At 39.8% G+C, this 20623-nt stretch overlaps 1 protein-coding gene across 4 annotated transcripts in view; it reads right to left on the reverse strand.

The window, feature by feature from the left end:
* LOC148330133 (VPS10 domain-containing receptor SorCS1-like) overlaps positions 1–20623 on the reverse strand; it is a 93039-nt gene that overhangs the window by 71801 nt on the left and 615 nt on the right. For 3 of the 4 annotated variants that reach the window (XM_088304830.1, XM_088304828.1, XM_088304829.1), the window contains exon 2: positions 20386–20446. Coding sequence is in view for 1 of the 4 variants with exons in the window: in XM_088304829.1 (XP_088160955.1) it covers positions 20386–20446 (61 nt within the window). In the remaining 3 variants the exon portion in view is untranslated. The remainder of the gene's footprint in view (positions 1–20385; positions 20447–20623) is intronic. The other variant, XM_088304831.1, reaches the window with a different exon arrangement.

The raw sequence follows: 20623 nt of genomic DNA on the forward strand, positions 1-20623 counted from the left end.
CAACGCCAAACCGGTGTACTAATTGTAACAGGTCAGTGACATTTCAGATCCTGAGATTGTTTGGAAAGTTTGGCGGGGGTGGGGGGGGGTGTAGCAGCACTTTAACAAGGCTGTTTAAATGTTGATGAGAAGTCTGTCCCCACCTACTGACTCATCATCAAAAAAACATGCGCGATCATGCAAATATGAATCCAAGCATTCAAATCTCAATTTTTCCAAAAATGAATAAAAACGCTCCTGAAAGCTCGATGAAAGAATTACGCTTGGTCAGGAGAATAAAAAAGGTAAAAGAGTTTCATAAGTAAAATCTGTTCATACGTGAGAATATTTAAATGATATGTTATTTCAAAGTAGCTCAATTCTCTCAAGGGCGACCATCCCCGTCATCGTCTCGGTCATTAAAAGTCACCGAAAGTAACTTTTAATGGCGTGCTCTCTTGTTATTTTACTGGTAATAAATACGAGATGATTAGATTTTAAAACTCCATCCTAAAAAGCATCCTTTGACCTAGAAACGGAGTTTCTCTGCGTGTTTAAAGTTGTATTAAAGTGTCTGTGGAGGACATCATATTCACCCCAGTGGGCAGCCATCTAAGAGAGCTCATGTTGTAGCGCCTCATCAGTACAATTGAGGTATCATACATAAAGATATTTACACAATGCGAAATTCTTTTTATGCACCACCCAGCAAGAGACAATCGAGGCGTGACGAAAGTGAAGAATTTCATCCTAATTGCCATTTATTACTTACAGCCATTTTATGCAAAGTAAATCTAGTTTCAGGCCACAAAAGCATTTAGACAATCGACTCACAACAGGTTAATTGGCCGGACAAATGAAGCAAGCAAAGGCCAGATATCGAGTTGGCATTTGGCAGCTGTTTTGACTGGAGCTACCAATCTGAAATCCAAGTAAAATAGGTTGTCCATAACTTGAAAATAACCATCTCAATATTAGAGAGAGAGAGAGAGAGAGAGAGAGATCAACAATTTTCAAATAACAAGCACAGGACTCAAAGGACCCAGAAGGACGACAAAAACTATTCAAATGAATGCCATTTAAGGGTTTACAAAGAGGTGCATCAGTATTCAACATGCTTGAATTGGAGCTGCTAAATGATGGGATTTTTAAAAAAAAAGCACCTGAAAGGAAAGGCTCCCAATCCAAAGCATACCACATCATAGCGCAAACATGGTGAAGGAAGAAAAAATTGGATGGCGCACCCCAAAATGTCAATACTGCTCTTCTGCATATTCTCCTGTTGACTTTTTCTCTTACGTGCTTTAGAGGCTGTAGCAAGGCAAGCGCCCCATATACACCACATACACTTGTAATCTTGTAAAAGAACCTTCCAAAAAGCTATTAAATGTATGTCGAGACAGTAAGAAAAATGTTATTGAGTTGATCAAAAAAGCACTGTAAGTCAACTGTAAAGCATTTCAAGATGTGACATTTATTGGCGCAGAATATATATCTCTATTTTTTTTTTTTTTTTTTTTTTTTGCTGCAAAGAGCAATTCAAACGGTCATAAACATGAACTTCAAACAGGTGAAGGCTAGTATTAAAAGACAAGACTTTGGAGTGTTTTGTTTTTTTTAAAGAAAATAAGATTATGCAAAGATGTCGGCAGCTCACTGAAGAGAAACAAGCACAGGGCTCCCACTTATTACAACAACTTAATTTATTTTAATGGCAAAATAATACATTTAATTATTTGTTTCTATTATGTTTGTAAGATGGTCAGTCAAAGTATATCCACGTGAAACGGAAAAAAAAATCTGAAAAAAACTGCTTATCTAAAACATTGAAGCCTCACGCACTCCAAACATATTCAGCATTATACTTGCATTAATTTTATCAATTTATTTCACACAGAATTAAAAAAAAAAAGATAAGTGTTAAGTGCAGTCGGTGCGGACTACATGCTGCATCTGCTACATTTTTTCATTTCAAGTGTTGTTTATGTTTTTCACGGACTGAATGACATTTTCAAGTACAAGTGACGTACATGTGCCAGGTTTTCAGCCTACGCTGTCAACGTAAACGAAATTCACGCAAGTCCAGGATCTTACAAACAATCCGGAGAATAGTGTCCTAAATTAATTGATGACTCCTAAAAAATATTTAAAAGAGGTGCATTTGATTCTTAAAAAAAATAGGTTAAATTGCAGCATATTGATGGGACTATTAAAGTGTGCAGAAGGAAACAAATAGCTCATGCTCCAACGTATACCACATCATAACATAAACACAGCATCAGCAGTAGATATAGAGGGAAAATTATAAATAACAGCAACATTGTTGTTATTTTTCATTTTATAACGAAATGGTTTTTTTCTCAACTCAACTGAGACACCGTCTCGGATATCCACCTACACCTTTTGTTCTTTGGGTAATTATGTTTAGGAGACACCCCAGGAGATGCCCGTGGCTCCCCAAACAGTGTGCCTGCTCGCACACTATATAATGTCGGAGATTGTGTTTGAGCGACTGTGCGCTTGAAGGTCGTCTCCCACGTGTGACGCTTGGTGATGAAATTAAGAGCTTTCGTTTTGAGGGCAAAGTTCAGACGCGGGCTAACGCAAAGCACCAAAGTTAGAAAAAGTGCCTGGAGTTCTCCTGAGGAAATCTGTCAAAGCGTATTGGTAATGTGCCGGTTGATGAGGCGTAATTGTTTAAAATAAAGAGAGGAGCTATTTTTGTCTCTCTAATGGCAGTGCAGCAGGAAATGACCCGATATCTGCAACAAGCATTAGTACAATTTCAGCCGTAGGATGATAATGCTGTGTAATCTGGAGCACACAGGTAATGAATCCCATTTTGGTTGGTTGGTTGTTTTTTTCCCCCGCTGTCTGTCACTGCCTGTGTGCTTTTAGAGGACTTTTGTTATTAACTGGCTCTAAATGAATGCAATTAAATTTTCACATCCAACCTAATTGTCTCTACGCCACATGAACTCTTTGTATGAATCCAAAAAAATAAAAAATACAGTTGCCTTTCCAGAAATCTTCTTTTCTTAAATTAAAAAAAAAAACTCTAAATTTGTATTTTCAAGGCCTTTCATATGCCTGTGTGACATAGTTGGCACACTACTAAAAAAATTCTACAGTGGTATCGAATTTGAGTTTAAACTGACCTCGTTCCCAAAACCTCCACGGTCTTTGTTACGTTTTTTAATAAAGACAAATATAACTGTAATGTCAAGTATAATTATAAAATATTACAGAATATAAAGAAATATAGTTAAGTCGGATTAAGATGAAAATGCATTGATGTGTGCCTTTAAGAGGCGTGGTTTAGTAAGTGACATCATGAGCTCAGACTCCATCTTGGAATAGCTGTTGGCCAAGTAGGTGGTAAGGCAGAATGGACATTTTCCTTAGAGACCAAAGTTTTTACAGTTTACGATGCCACGTTTATTTTGAACGAGTTAAGTGAGGCCCATCATGAAATGTAGGCACACGTTATTGGCTTTTTATCCATTTCAAAGCTCACATCAGCTTATTCCTTTCCAAGAACAGTTCTGTCATAATATTTTTACATTATTAAGGTATATACTGTACTTGTATTCCGCAGTATACTTTATAGGTTGGCAATTAACATATCACCAAGGGACTGAAAAAAAAGTCTCACTTGGCTAACACTGGCACATTTACGTTCCTTTTATTAATGTGCATTATCCCTATAAAAACCAATCAAGAAGAGTTCTTAATGTTAGATTTTATACATACTAAATTTCTATTATACCAATAGGAACTTGGAATCATACATATTTAATTTTCTCAAACAAAATTCATCTCCTGTCTGTTTATATCACTGCCATTAACATCAAATATGTATGATACATATTTCTCCAACTCAGCCCAAACTAAGGTAAAACTACCTGACAGGCTTATTTGACATCATTAAGCAAGGCACAGGTTGCCTAAGACCTGCTGCCAACGGAATGACATGGCCAAAAGCAACTGAAAAAAAAGGCAGTCACCACACTCGGGTTTTCATGGAAAAATCAAGTACAACTTTCAAAAGCCGATTTGCATAATTATTTGTCATTGTTTATGCATCGCTTGTATTCACTTACTGTGCCTGTTATTTGTGGCATATGCGGCATTTTTGTTATCCTAACACAGGTGTATTATTACAGGTTGCACTCGAGGGGGATTCTAATCCTGTGGAATTTGAGAGCTGCCAGTGTATGTGTAACCGGCACGCCGCTATGTAATCACGTGGCTGCGCTTCTCGACCCAACGGCTCACTACTCTCAGATGTGTCTCGCCTCTGTTCCTCACAGGGCAGAGGTGGCATAGAACTAGAAGCATGGTAGCTTTGTATTTACAGATGTGTGTTTAACCGTTTCATTTACAAGAATGTCTCCTTTCACTGCATGGTGTTAAACCGGCCCGACCGCAGTAAAAACAACTCGTCAAAAGAGTAAGCTTTGTATTGTCACTAATGGGTAGAACGACTGATATTTTTTGCAGTCGCAAAGCAGATAATAGTTAAGACGTCTTCATTTTTTTTTTTCAAGCCGGTGAGACAGGCTAAAAACTTAAGTGCTTATTTAATCATTAAAGCAGACCGATTAAATGGTCTGTACCAGTAAAAAGAGAAAGGAACGTAACAAGAGCAAGCAAAAAGCAACCCACAGTGGTCCAATTCAAATCACAAATACCAGAGGAGATACGAGAGGAAACAAAGACGCTGGTATTGACAGCCCATCCATCTGAGCAGTGCTCGGAGACCATTCTCAAAAGATTCCATCTCCATCCATCCACTGGAAGACAAATCATTTACTTCAACATGACAGCAACTCTGCCTAGAAGTGGCCGCCCATCAAAACTATCACCCCACAGCACTAGAGAAATGATAAATCATGTTATGGCCAGTCCACACATCACCTCTAGAGTGCTGCAGAGCTCTCTGGTAGCATCTGGGACAAATTTGCATGCGCCTACAATCAGACGGAAATTGAAAAGTCAAGGGATGGTTTCTAAAAGGAAGCATCTGCTTTCAAACAAGGAACAAAGCTGCACGTTTCAACTTTGCCAGAGAGTATTTGGACCAGCCAGAAGCCTTCTGGAAGGCTATTCTCTGGACAGATAAATCCAAAATGGATTTTTTTCAGGTCACAATCAACATCACCATGTATGGAGAACACGACGTGAAGAATTGAACATCCTCCTCGAAATGAAGGCTACATTTAATAGATTCTCAGACATATCAAGAAATTCTTGACAGAATCTCCAGCCATCAGTTAGGAGGTTGAAGCTGCGACAGACATGGATTATGCAACAAGATAATTAACCAAAGCAACTCAGGAATAAGATTCATCGTGCGGATTGGCACGGTCAAAGTCCAGAAATTGAGGAGGAAGAAATGCTTGAGGAAACTCCAGCTGGAATATATTTTTTTGTCGTTACGACTGACATGAACGGTTCATTTTCATAATAAAATCGGTTGATGATCGACCACCGCTCACCGACTCCTTTAACAGTTGACAATAAAAGATTTCCACCAACGATCCACCAACATTTGCTTTCAGAGAAGTATTTGTGTTGTTAATGCAAAAAAAAAAAAAAAGATTCCCGATCATTGGTAAAATCGACGATGGTAATTCATTCAACATCTAATTTTTATACAACCAGTGATAGGTACATGAATTTCAATCTCAATTGGCCTTTTATAAGGATGGTTTTATGGAAGCAAGCTATCGGTAATCAACACACGTAAAGTGATCACAACTATGGCAATGTCCCAACTTACAGTGCAATACAAGTTGACTCCCTTTTTGGCACCAAGAAACACATAAGTGCTTCTAGATAAAAACTCAACCGACACAGATGCCACTTCACCTCAACAACTGCCACTCTGAGTACAAGCTTGGACTCTCTTAAAATACTACCGACACCATCACATGGCATCCCTCAAAAGCCCTCTAGAAACGGCCCACAAGACAAAGATGAAAAGTTCCTGCAGTGAGAGGCACCAGCTCAAACAGCCTTGCATAACATCAGCACAATTTACAGAAGTCTGCGACACCAAAGGAGAGAGTTCAGCCGAGACTCTTGCCAGGAGGCGTTTTCAGACACAAGACTTGCAGAACGGAGGCTTCACCTGGAGCCTGCTGCAGTCAAGGTGCGCTTGCGGGGTGATGGATGTTAATCATTACTTGTGGAAAGTCCTCATCTATCCTGATGCCCCTTGGATAGACTCATCCCCTGATGTTAGAATGTTTGATCCAAACGGACAGACATTGTTCAGGCTTGTTGAGGTTAAGTGGTCTAAAATACCGAGTCATGTATGTGGACTGTCGTGAGTCGCAAAAACTGTCCGTCACTGTCTGTGAAAAGGCTATCAGGGATGGAAACTGATTTCCGGATGAAATGGGCAATTTTGTGGTCTATACATTGGAAGACAAATTCATCCAGATCATTTTGTGTGAGGATAAATTTGTGAGTCATCAAGGAGAAAGTTATCTTTTTCTTCTCCCTGACCTCAGTCGATAACAATTGATTACTATATAATTTCTAAATTAAACAAAGTGATACTTGGCTACTCTAACATACCAAATGACAATAAATAAATGACAGTATGAGAGGGAGAATTTTAAGAGCCTGGAAAAAACAGTAGCAGTCCAAACACAAAATAAAACTGAACACTATATGATGGTAATTAAAACGGAAGATGTGAAAACCTCAATCAACCATGACAGCCATCTCAGATTTTAAGCGAGTTAAGAGATGAGACGCTCGTGTGGAGAACAGTGAATTGTGGAAAAAGGTTTTGAGTCTGCTCGTCACTGACGTATCCAGCGGACAGCTCAGAGACAAACGTGACTGCCCCATGTGGAGCAATTACAAAGCGCCCTTTCAGAGAGGAGTGGGAATTGTAGCATTGTAGTGGTTTTTGCCTCACTATGAAGAGGGGAAGATGAGCTTTGACACCTCAACTTTGTGTCGTCAAAGATGTAAGTACGCAGTCTTTGAAAACTGTTGGTAAATGTCTGCAGGACATAGATTTCAGCCATTCCTTCAAAACCAATGAGCAGATTATATAAAGCAAATGTAAAGAACCAGATATGACATTCAACAAAAGAACCTTTTCATTTGTTTCATGTAGACACAACAAAGTAAACACTCCTGGACCAGATGTGTTTCTCTGTTTTGTTTTCGATCTTTTAGCAACATGCAAAATTTGACTTTTTGCACAAGCTGCGGGCTAGACAAAATGTATTGAATTTATTAATTATTTTTTTAACTTTGTGTCGGGCCGAGGCTCCTGATGTGTGTGGAAAGTTTCCTGGTGCTCCTGGACCTCGACGGATTTTTTATTTTATTTTTTTGGGCAACTTAAAATGTTGATATCTGGATTCATAAGAGCCATCCTTCACAAATCAACAACAACAACAAACTTGGCCCGTCTTGCACTTAAGTATTTTCAGTCTTTGGATTCTCATGCACTGGTTCAGATGAACTTCCACTCTTTAGACAATTAACGCGATCATCAACTGCGCTTCTTCCAAACTTCAATGCTATTCAGTGGTCATGTAAAAATTGTAACGTCCGAGGTGGGGAGAAGGGTGCCGCGTCTTTGTCACTTGCAACTTTTAACTGGGTTTCCTCACTGCTAATTAGCGATTAGCAGAGCGCGGACACACTTTGGCAGTTTTCTAGTTTAGGAAGCCGTGCCAGTAAATTGCATTGTGCCTGAAGGAGCACTGTGAGCGCACCTGTCCTCATCCAGCTGGACTTTATTTTGCAACGCCACTCTCCTTTCACCGGGGCGAGCGCAGTGGATGGAGAGATTCAATAAAGGGAGACTGATTAACATTTGGATCCAATATAAATGTGTCAGTTGGCGGCGGCGACGGCAAAAGCGACCGCGAGAACCACACAGGAACTGCACGCTGCGAAGGCTTCGGAATACAGAAGAGCAAACCCGCCGCAAGGGAGAATCTCTGATTTATTTACAAGCAGCCCGGGCTGCGAGCTCAGGAGCAGCAGTGGAGGTGCACGCTTGTGTCTGTGCCAAAATGTACGAAAAGCAGCAACTGGCATCTTGACAAGAGGCAGCTCATTTGTCCTACACCATCTGTGCCAGCAGCTATTAGATAATCCGCCTTGAGGTGGCGCGGTGTGCACACGTGAGGCCTTCCTCGCAGTTTATGATTGCTTACGTGTCAGCTTTGACACCATCGCATCTGACAAGTCGCTGTCACAAGTCCAAAGGCTTTCAAAAGATCTGGAGGAATAAGACTTTCATTTGGGTGGTCTTGCACGGAACGCATTGTGTTGTCACTGGTGAAGACATCATTTTACAGGGCAGCGGAAACTCTTAACTCAGCACACATTGCTCCAGGAACAGAGATAAGCCCCATCAGAAGTCTCTGTAGCACACCCAGCATTTTGTTTGAAGTTCAAACATATATTTATGAATTATTTTCTCCTTGCCCCTATGTATCAGTCAAAAGAAAAATCCTGCCTGTCCATGACTAATTGATTCACACATTTTTCTCATTTTAAAAGCATTTTCCAGAAAAAGAATTCTTTCTAGTGTAAGTCGCTGGTGTTGGTTTTTAGAGCAAGATTTTTAGTTTTTTTTTTTTTTTTTTTTTTTTCCAAAAGTGCTTCATTTTAGTTTCATTTTTATTAGTTTTAGTTTTTTTATATGGAGTATTTTTCAAGGGTAAGATTTAAAAAAGGTCACTATTTATTGTGTAATAAATGAAAGTAAAATACAATTCTCAAACAACTGTTTGACCTCGCAACTTTAGTAGCTACAGATGGACGGTAATACCAAAATAAATGCATTTAAAATAAATCCTTAAAGCTCATGTATGATATTAATTAACTAACGCAAAAACGAAGGACATTTTCACCACAAGTATAGTGAGTTTTATGAACATTCAAGTCTTTTCAGTTAGTTTCCCATTTTTAAGAAAAAAAATAGTTTTAGTTCTTTTATAAATTTTTGTTAACTCTAATCGAGATCTCAACTCAGGGAATGTGGTTGTTTCGGTCTATGCGTGCCAAGTGAGTGACTGGCGACCAATCGTGGGTGTAGGCTGCCTTTGCTTTAAACCAGCTGTGCTCGGCTCCAGCTCACAGTCACTCTGAACACGATAATCAAGCAAAACTGCTTGATGCAACACAGACGGAACACAAAGGCATTTGCGATATTATCTGCTTGGCAAATTTCATTTGTTTGTAATTGATTATTTACTGAATTATTTAATACAGCAACCTACATTTAATTTACACATCTCAAGGTCGTTTCATGTAGTACGCATCTCAATTAAAGTCAATGTCAGGCGAAAAGCGCAGAGGAGTTGTCGTCTCATCTTTGTCCCATCTGTTCCATCAGCACACCTAACCAGGATGCTTCCTTATAGGCAATTTTTGTGATCATGTCGCTACTTTTCTCCGCAACCTAAAGTCGATCCCTGGCACTTTGAGAATGTTTATATTTAAATTCATGAATCGAGTACATCCAGAAGGGGAATTTCAAATCTATTTGAAAGTGACAGAGCTGCTGTGCACACAAATCCTCAACCTGTCAAGGTTCTGATAGGAAAACTTTGGATCTGTAAAAAGGCAGGCACTTTCTCTGACCCCGAGTACCCATCTATTGTAGAATACATGTTTATTTTTTTGATATGATGCGGCATCTCATGTAGTGTTCAGTGCAGTTTGATCTGTTTTGGGAATTGGAATTTTGAAGCGAGCACACGTATTCAACTAGAATGGCAATTGGAAGAGTGGCAGACGGTTATTCACATGAATTCCTGCTTCCTGTTTTTATTATATTGACATGATGCCATGTAAAATTTGATGATGGCTCATGTGACATCATTCATGATCGTGGTTTCCATCAAGAAATGGGGGTTGCCTTCCCAAAGAGAAAAAAAATCTATGAATATCACCTATGTCGAACCACAAGTATGGAGTAAAAGTACAAACTTTGAAGAATCAGCAGAGAGAGCTCCCATTTCTTAAATTAAAATAGAATTCTTCCCCATGGTCATCAGAGAGTAACGCCACTTAAAATTACATTTGCGTAATTCATTTGCGCCATTGGAGTGGAGTAGGCAAGCCATTAAACGTCAATTTAGGAAACTAAGAGTATTCCATGGAATTGTTGCCTTATTCCCAAAACTGATGGACTTTGTAATATGGCAGAAAACAACAAAAAACTGAAAGTGTTAGGTTGCTAGAATGAAGAATATTGGACCCTAATTCGATGAATCAATACAGTGCGTAAAAAAGTGTTTTCATGGGTTTTAAATGCACAATTTGATGCAAACGGTATGAATTGGATCCAATTAAATAGGTGAAGGTGGAAATTACAAAATAACACAACAACCTCCACACTTAGTAAATGTCACATTTGCATTAATACAAAAATGAAACTAATTAATTAAACTGATCCAAAAAACAGTTTGAAACAAAAAAATAACTAGTAATTAAAGTTAACCTTTTGAGCTGAGGAGTTAAATTAAAATCTCTTTTGCAGGGTGGAACATGCTTGGAATCCAAACTCTGACCAACTCGTACCTTTAATTCCACCCTCCCCTACCTAACAAATCCTAGCAGCTGTAAGTCGCTGACAACCTATCACAGAAAAGAACATGATTTGTCCAAATCTGATGCACGAAATCTGAAGGGGCCCAGAGCTACCAGCCAGCACGGTGACACTTCCTCCACACAACTCGTTATTTTCTTGATGTTTCCAGATAGCTGCCTCAGCCTCAGCAACTTGAAAATGAACAAGACCACATGCAGGAGGAGTGTTTGGAGCAGCAATTGACAAGTGAACAAGGGAGACGTCTTGTAATGTCACTAGATGGCAGTATTGAGCAGCAAAAGTTAGACATGAGGGTCAGGTCCTGAACATGAACTGTATGAGAAGGGAACATGTCAGTGAGGATGTGCTTGAGCAGGAAGAGATCCGAGCTTCTCATGTGCTGGGCTGTTTATTTTAATAATATAATGTCCTCGTGTGACTGTTACCTTTGACCGTGACCGGGTGAGCTGGGCTTTAGAGAGGATGTCCGCCAATGACAGGCGTGGCTCCACGACTGTAGAACACTCAGGAAATGAATGTTTTATCAGTCTGTGCAAAGACGTCAACAACAACAGACGATTGCGATGGAGAGGTGGGGGGGTCTAAATTTAACTCATTAGTGAGCTCTCAAAAGCAGGTTTGAACTGGCAAGCCCCACAAGCAGCCAAGGAGGAGGGGTTAGCATGTCTGTCTCATAGTTCCAAAGTTCGGGCTTCAAATCTGAGCAAAATTGAATCGTATAGACCACAGGTGTCAAACTCAAGGCCCGGGGGCCAGATCTGGCCCGCAACCTCATTTTATGTGGGCCGCAAAGGGCAAATAATGAGTCTAAACTTCCTGTTTCTAGCACATTTTCTTGACTTTTAACAACATTGAGGTATGAGATATTGCTGTTTATTTGTTACCAATTCTCCCCCTTTAAAAAAAAATTTAAAATTTGTTGAACAAACACTTACTGGCTTCTGATTTCAAAACTGGCTTTCCATCCATTTGTTGTGTACATGTGATAATGTAAGGTGATCATAGTGGTACATAGTTCTCAGTTTTTGCACATTGCCAGGTATTACCATATCTTCAAACATGCATATTATATTAAGAAATGAATCTAGAATTTCACGATAGAGTGGACCCACGCATATTTGCGTTTCGAGAATATGGGGGTTTATCATGATTTTTTTTTTCTGAAATGATTTTTAATGCATGTACATTGCCCAGTCCCTATCCCCCTCAATGTACATGGATTTCAAATCCATAATCCATAATACAATCATAACACATGCATTCCCAATCTACACTGGAAAAAGTTTATGTTCAATTTACTCAATTTTGTTTCATCAAGTTGTTGTATGAAATAAAATCCTCTGGATCCAGATAACATTTTTTGAGGGGACTATACAGCTACCCAAAAACATTATCTGATGATTTGACTTTGTGCAACCACTTCATGAAGTAAAATTGAGTAAATTCAACACAGCATTTTTTAGTATATAAATGACCTGGTCCATCTGTGAGTTTGAAAAATTTAATGTGGCCTTTGAACATAAAATTTTGCACTCCCCCGCTCTAAATTGTCCCATCAATGTGAATGCAAGGTGAAAGCTTGTTTTTTTTTTTTTTTTAAATACTGCACGTGCCTTGAAATCGCCTCTCCGAACAGGAGAAACATAATACAAAATGGATTCATGTATGCATGCAGCAGTTGTCATATATGTTATATTTATGTTCTCAAAGCCATCCAAGTAGCACAACAAACAGCATAAAGAACACGGTGGTGCAATTGTTTGCCCGCATTCATCGTCACGGCAACATCATGCATTGTGCAGGCGCTTCAAGTGTTCAGGTGGTTGAGAAGAGAGGCAGAACAGCCTGTTCTGCTCACAGGAGAGTGTGTGGGAGGGAGGCGATAGCAAGCAGGCTGTCCCTCTTCTTCCGCTGCAAAATGGAGATGCATTCCGCTCCGTTTTGCCATTAAATATAAACACAGAAAGTCATCTTGAGCTTGAAAAATACTTTTACAGAACTGTTTTCAATCACAGGTAATTCTGGGGATGTGTCATAGAAGTGGATCCATCCAATCCCCCCCACCCACACTCTGCAATCTGCAGAAGCTCTTGTGACAAGTTTACTTGGCTTGCTGTGAGAAAAGGCAGCCGCCGTCACACAAGAGCTGAGGGAGTGCACCAACATGACAGGCGCCGCCGCAATTGGCACTCATCAGGGGGGGGCCCCGTGACCCTCATCAAAGTGATCATGTAAACAGCTATCTCGTGACCGTCGGGAATTGTGGGAGTCTTGACAGGAAGGGTTCTCCTTCAGTAGACGTGCGGAACCACGGCAACGAGGTGAACCGTATCCTGGTTTTATTCAAAATCAACAGTGGGAGGATTTGTTGGATTTTAAGTGATTTTTTTTCGGGGGGGGGTGCGCTGACCTGGGACCTCAGTGCAGACATGCCTGATTTAATACCTACCGCCCGTTTTATGTCAAAATTATAGAAACCATATATTACTATACAAAAATGCAAAGCAACAACAAATACTGTGCCACGAACATCATCTGGAGCACTTCAGAATCAACGTTATCTAATAAGATGACATAAATATGATTGTGATCGATGTTATGCCTTCAAATGTAGTCTGCGGAGGATGTCGGCCCTGACTTGTGACGTAGCGAACGACATGAAGTCATGTGGTTTCTTAATTCCATCAAAGCAGTGCTACACGATATGTAGCAAAAAAAAAAAGCAACATTTTCAAGTCGCATAACACAGCATTCGAATTGCGTTAGAACATTATCGACCTTCAAATGCTGCCTCGTAATAAGGACGCAGAAAACGATAAAAAGTTATACGGTTTGTAGATTGGATCCGCATTAAAATTTTATGCTTCCTTCCTGGGCACAAGCGCAGTAATAATAATAATATAGTTGATATTTATGTGATGGAAGCACAACAGGAAGGAAATTCTTGTTAACTTTATTATTGGAACCAAGTTGCTCTGTTCAGCAACTTATTTTTTATCTGCCAATATAACAAATCCTTTGACAAAGTCCAGTGGGATACAATATGGCATAAGCATTTTCTTTTTTACTATTGATTACAAAGTATGTTTTAGTTTCGAGCATATATGTTTATAGTATGACATAATGGCGAACATTATTGCACGTATCCGCCATCTTTGCAGCTGCGATTCCAGCTGCTGAGGCCTCCAACAGCTGCTTTCTATTAATGTCCCCCTTTCAGAAACATTACCCCAAACACGTATTTGTTGACTTTAGATGTGGGACCGGGCCCGGGCGGGATTTCATAATGTGCGTGCTTAGCGATGTGAGCTGTGTGAGCTATTACAGTTAAAGAAAAAAAAAAAAGGAAGAAAAAAAATCACAGGCCACGACCTGAACATTGCGAAAGACTCTTCCTGGTGCGTTTGTACTCTGAACGTTTCATTTTCTAATTACTCATTCTATATTAGACGGAATTTTATCACTCAGCCAATCATCACCTCCCCCACTTAATGAATTTTATGATGAATGGCTTCTTTTATCACGAGCAAATTAAACCTCCATTGCTAATGTCAGCTTTTAGCATAAGTGCTTACGCCATTGCAAAGTGGAATGTTGGAATAATGTGAAAGTGTGAACATGAATACCAGTGCACTTTGGTTAGGCAGACATGTACAACATAATTACCCGGCACCACACACACATACACAGCTGGATCCCCACAGCAATGGAGACCATCCAAACACAACCACAGCTGAGACTGCAGCCAACTCCCTTTCTTAAATAAACAAAGCCTGTCTCTTTCCACACCACTGCAAGGGGTGTGTGCGTGTGTGTGTGTGTGTGCGTCTGATTAGGTGCATGTGTAGTTCTACGCCCAAAAGGCAGCGATCCAACTGTAACAATGTAAATTGTTTCAGGTTCAAAGTGGCCTCTGTAGCTGCCGCACTCCCCCGCTGTGCCAGTGCACATTTATAGAATGTCACACACAGATATCTTCACTGGGAACTTGTCAAAACAGTCGCATTGTTTTGTACCTAAAACAACTTTTCAAAAAAAACAAGAAAACTTGGCGGGGTAACTTTTCCAGCTTCATCCAACTTTCCCGGCAAGGTCGCTACACGGGCTTTGAGTTTGGCTTCATGCTGACGTGCCACTTACAATTAGACTACTCCTCGAACGCAACAAGGGGAGGGCGATGCGGCAGCGACGTCCCGCCCGTATTCTGCCGCGTTTACTTGTTTTTTTTAAGATGTTTGCACCCCAGCTGTGTGTGTTTACGTTAGTTTCATCCTCCAAATAGCAAAACACCCAGCGAGTCATACTCAAAAGGTGAAATGAGCTCTGTGTGAGCTTGTCCAGATGTTGCGAAACAGCTGGTATGAGGAATGATAACTGCAGGAAATTGCTTAAAATGACGAAAAACTTTGGCATTTATCATACATTAGCTGGAAGGCTCATTTGATGTCGGTGTATCGAGTTCCCACATAGAACATATTAGGCACAGAAAGTGTTACTGACTTGCGCACTGCTTCATACAGTAAGCCCTTGTTATTAGTGCTTAATTGGGACCGGAACAAACTTACTTTTTTATTATTATTACTATTTTTCATTTTTATTTGAGGGGATTTACAACACTATAAGGCCGTTGCGACCCCCTCTGCCGCGACATGGTTCCCAACCTCGCAAATACTTGTTACACAACAAATTGAAAATCCAAACTAAAGAATGAATACCAAGCTGTAGGTTGGGAGAGGAACATGATCTTCAAACCCATAGTAAATACGTTAAAGTTTGAATTTTTATGCTCAAATTGGCCTACCTTAACTAGAATCCCGAGGTGCATTTTAGCCTGAAGTACTATTCTGGTGAATTGAGGCAATTTTAAACCCTTGTTGTTGTGCAAAGCGAAAGTTACTGTCACTTATGCTCTTGCTGCTCCTTCTTTGTTGTTGTTTTTCTTCTCTTTTCACTTCTTTGAAACACACAAAGAAGCAGCACTCTCATGGGAAGTAATAACATAGTAATAACATCAACAAGGACATTTGGATAAAATGCAAAACAGGATTCTAGTTAAGGCAAACTGTTTTAAGATGGCTTGCTGGGTGGAGCTGAGATGAAGCGCAACCAATCAACTCATGGAATACATCCACTCATGCCCTCATTGGTCGATATTGCGGCCTTGCATAATTTCCCGTGGAAATGTACGAAGCCTCTGATTCAATTCCTCTCTTCGAAGCAACGTGTCCTTCCGCAAAATGGCTGTATTTTCTTCTTAGTTAATGAAACACTAAAGCCGCGAAAAGTCAACTGGCAAGTGGCAAAGTATTACGGTATTCAAATGCAGTTCACTTGCTACCTAATGGAAATCATGGCTATCTAATTATTTGCTGAAAATCTCCGCTATTCACTGGTTTTGTGGTCAAACCAAAGCAATTAAAGTATGTCTTTAGCGCCACCTGGTGTTATCCAGGAGTTGTGGTTGCGCTTTATTCACTGATTCACTTTTTTTTTCTACCATCCTTGAATGCACCTCGTGCGCAGTCAAAAGTAAAACTGAAAGTATGTAAGTTTCTTCTTGCAGCTTGGATTCACCGTACAAAGTTAAGTCATGTGAAAAGGCATCATCAAAGCCTTCCAAATAAAGGAATATAAGAGTTTGAGTTCATTAGATGTTGCTGCATCCTGTGTATGAAAGAGTGAGACTGTAAAGTGCTGAGCGTGGCACTGATAGCAACTCACTTGGCTTCAAATGAGAGAGTGCGTTAAACTCGGTTGCCATGACAACACTGCTGATGGAGATCTTAGACAAAGCTTCCCTGTTTTGCGGCAAATGAATCATCACAAGGATGAAGCCTTTTTGGCTGCGTACACGACTTGAACTCAAGACATACAATGGTGATTTTGTGGCCGTTACAAAGCATTAACTGGAATGTTCCTGACATTTGACGTCTTCCTTATGCACCGAGTGCAACTGAGTTGTGATACCACTCTGCGCTCATCCTTTTGACTCGTGGCTTTTTCCATGAAAGGCCCCTTCTGTGTGGAGACTCAGGGGGCTGTCCAAGCCCCTTGGGCCTCTTACCTTGACACTCTACCAGATATGAAATTTGAGGGCCTGCCAACACAAGCCAGTTTTGTTATTTCTTCTGTATCGCACAAACTGAGGCAACTGTAACATCTAGTTTGGATTGTTAAGACTGTTTAAATCAGATCTAAATAGGTCAGCTTAGAGAAAATTGCTTCTTAGGCCTTCCCTGATTGTTTGCTATGATGTATTGAATTACTCTAGGTATAGCTATAAGTGGCAGCATCTTATGGGATTTCTAACAAGATCATGTCATAGAACATTCTAAACCCATCTATAACCCGCCACTTGGTTGTATGGATTAGTTTTTTATTATGCAGGAGAAACTGAGCTGGCATTCACCAATGAAACCAGATCAGACTGTAAAGCCCCATTTCCACTAAGTGGTTCCTTCTAGCGACTAGTACTCGTTTTGGATGGATGGATGGATGGGTGGATGGATGGATGGATGGATGGATGGATGAAACCAGCCAGTTCAGCTCACCACAATACGGTTGAGTTAAGTAAACCCGAAGGACAAGAAAATGAAGTTTCAAATTTGCTTCATGAAGTAGTTGCTGTATTTTTTTTACTCCTCTAGATGGCATCCACTGTTCAACAGTACACTGACTTACCATTTCTTGTACACTTTATTTAAACCAACCAGTGACATCTAGAAGACTCAAAAAAAAAATACAGCAACTGGCTCATGAAGCAAATTCAAAGCTTCATTTTTCCATCATAAGTAATCCCCCTGATGTGCAACAGCAGGCCAAAATTTATGGTTTGTAACGTACATCGGTTCTAAGGGTTCGTTTCACCTTCTGTATGGAAAGAAAAGAAAAATGCAAAAAATAAAATAAAATCAACCTGCTATGAACAATGCTCATATAAACAAAATGAAAAAATGTGTTTTTGGAAATGAAGGAGCAAGCAGTCATACTCATTATGCTACCAGTACGCGTGACGTTTATTTGTCACACTTATGTGATACAGTGATGAGTAAACAAACAACTTAACAAGTTTAGCATATCGCTAGCGCTGATGTCCGCTAGCCAGAGACTGAGCTGCCTGGTATTTGTTTGCAGAGTAGATGTGTGGCCGTCAAACGTCCTGTTCCTTGCCTAATCCAAATATACTATGTGTGGAAACTCAGTAAAAAAAAAAAAAAAAGAAGAAAAAAAAACAGAATACATCTGCCCTAACCTTCATTTAAACCATAATAACAAAAATCATGAGAACGATGTTCCTCTTGTAGACGAACAAACGTAAATAGGGGTGTGAAAAAGATTGGTAACTAGTGACCTAATTTCAGGCTTCCAAAAAGTTTGATGTTTCAATAATTCGGCCACTATTCAATTGACTCAATAGTCGAGTAATTGAAGACGAAGAAAAAAAAAACACTTCGTCTAGTCCAAGAACATGGTCCGACAATCCTATTCATGACAGCAAACATGGATTTTCTTCAGCCGCAAGTGCAAAATCTCATTTACTGCACAAATAGATCTTATCTGTCCAGGGAGTAACTTGGGTGGGCTGACCCTGCCCTCGATCAACAGCACAGATAATGGATGGATGATTCAACAGGCCTTCAGAGTTTGCTCGTCTTTATTTGGAGGTTATTTCCAGCTGTAGTTTTGCGACAAGGCAAATGGCGGACTCAGACGTCGATATCTGATTTCTGTGCTAACCTGTAAGAAAGCGACACGGACTAATATCGCTTGACATCTGGTCGATGCCTCTGAGACAGAACGACCTCGCTTGAAAACTTCAAATAGTCAGCAAGAATGCGCAGGCGTCTGGGTGGTAGGATGTTCTACATCTGTGTGCGCGGTTGTGTGTCAAGCTCGTATGTGCTTTCGATCGGTGGGAACTCCCCCAGAAGGAAAGAGTCACGGTATCTAAGGTTTGAGGGGGTCACGTCGCTCCGGAGGGGAGCGAGATCTGCTTTTCATTACATCAAGCCATATGTCATTGAATCTGCTCCACCCACTACACTCTGTTTCCTGGAATTGTCAGTCAGTGACACAATCCTTCGATCCGTCACTCCCCCAAATCTCCCCCTAAGTGTGATTGTGTATGTGTGTGTGTGAGTGATTCAGTGCGGGCTGGCAGGGATAATGGTGCTGAGAAAGTTCTCAGAGTTGAATTCATTTGCGCCGCTTTTGAAAATATAAAAAAAAAAGAAAAACTCTCCACAGAGGCTGACCAGCAAAGCGCAAAAGATCTGGGGGGAGTTTTCGTAAGGAGGTGAGCGAGACCTGATCTTCGTCTAATTATCACGCAAGGGGTGACAGATTCAATCTAGTGTTCTTTTTTTTTTTTTTTTTTGGCGTCATCACTGCATCATTATCAACTGAACTAAAAGAGTTCCACAACATTTGATAAAATAACACACTAGTGGTGAATCATGTTTGCTCGTTCCGTTCGCTGATTACACCCCAACGATGAATGGATGAATGAATTATTCATGCTTTAGTGATCCTCTGTGATAGACGTGATGATTTGTTTTAATCATATCATATTGAAGGCTTCTTTAAACATCATAACAGTCAAGTGAGTGCACACCCTAAGAAGGAAAGTAATTCACAGTGACTTTCATTGTAGATTGATGATTATTTCCTCCAGTGACTTTTTTTTGTGAGTCAAACAAATCGGGTGAGCAAGGTGTCAGGTGAGCTCTGTAGGCAGTCTTCTGGTGAATAAATATGGTGCAGAAAGAGGTCAATTACACTTCAGTTTTATTCCTCATTTTCCTAATAGTAATGAACAGTGATGCCCTTCAGCGCATTTGATAAAATATTCATTTTTGACAATAGCAATGTGTTACTTCCTTCAGTGGAGTAATCGGACCACATTTGCAAAGTCATATTTCATGACTTCAAAGCATTTAATAATGTTGACAATGATCTCACGAAACACTCACTGACATTTATAAATGGTAATTCAAGTTTTGAATGCCAATGACTGCCTCCTGGGAGCAGCGGCAAGTAACATTTGACTTCACTTCAATAGGAATCACCTATTTTTCAGGTGCAGTCAGCTAAAGAAAATATTAAGATACGTTGCACACTCAGTGCTGTTGAAAAAGTGTTATCTAGCTTCAAAACAACAACCAGTACGTTACATCTACAAAAGTACATTCAATCTTAAAGAGAAAGACCCACAAGGCCGAGTGACTGGATAAGGTCCCCAAATGTAATTGTTATATTTATAAGGAATGTACATTAAAAATGTGAAGTAACAGTTAAATATCAGGCCACAACACATTGCCTTGAAAAAAAGGTGAGAAATTAATTTATGTTTAACATATAGACATTTTTATAAAAACAAGCTGCCCATTTGTAACAAGCGAAATCCATAATTACTTGACTATAATTTCTGTAACGTGACTTTTTTTAAAATAAGACAACTTATGTTAAGGCAAAAAAGCCTGCCTTTATTTTATCCTTAATTAAAAAGAAACTCCATTTTTAAACGTCAGTGTGAAAAATGCACTTGCAATTAAGTATTGACAAAACCAATCAATTTTATGTTAAGCAGGGTAGTTGACACTTGTTGTGTAATGTAACTAATGGAGTAACTTGTTACCTAACTTAGTTACTTTTAAAATTAAGTTATCAGTAAACCAGTAAAGTAAGTGAGATACATTTTCCACGTAACTGTGGCAATGAAATCATTAGACAGCCAATATTGGCACTTTTATTGGCATTATTCCGAACCTATGTTGCATAGGATGATAAAAGTGACATACCAGGCCGCTGTTTGCATCGACGTGCGTCTCACAATGGCAACGAGATCCATCCAAAATGCTGCTGCTGTGGAAAAGAAATTTATTGCAACACAAATTAACATCAGTTGAAATACAGTATTTATAAAGTCACGTGATGTACAGTCGCAACCAACTTTCCAAGTAGGCAAGGATAGCGAACATTAGCGGATGTCAATTTTGTTCACTGGGTGAAAGCAGTAGAGAGCAGCTACATACATGA

The sequence above is a fragment of the Idiotropiscis lumnitzeri genome, chromosome 9 (genome assembly GCF_059441095.1).
Source record: "Idiotropiscis lumnitzeri isolate Australia: NSW breed Sydney's pygmy pipehorse chromosome 9, RoL_Ilum_1.0, whole genome shotgun sequence".
Classification (NCBI taxonomy): domain Eukaryota; kingdom Metazoa; phylum Chordata; class Actinopteri; order Syngnathiformes; family Syngnathidae; genus Idiotropiscis; species Idiotropiscis lumnitzeri.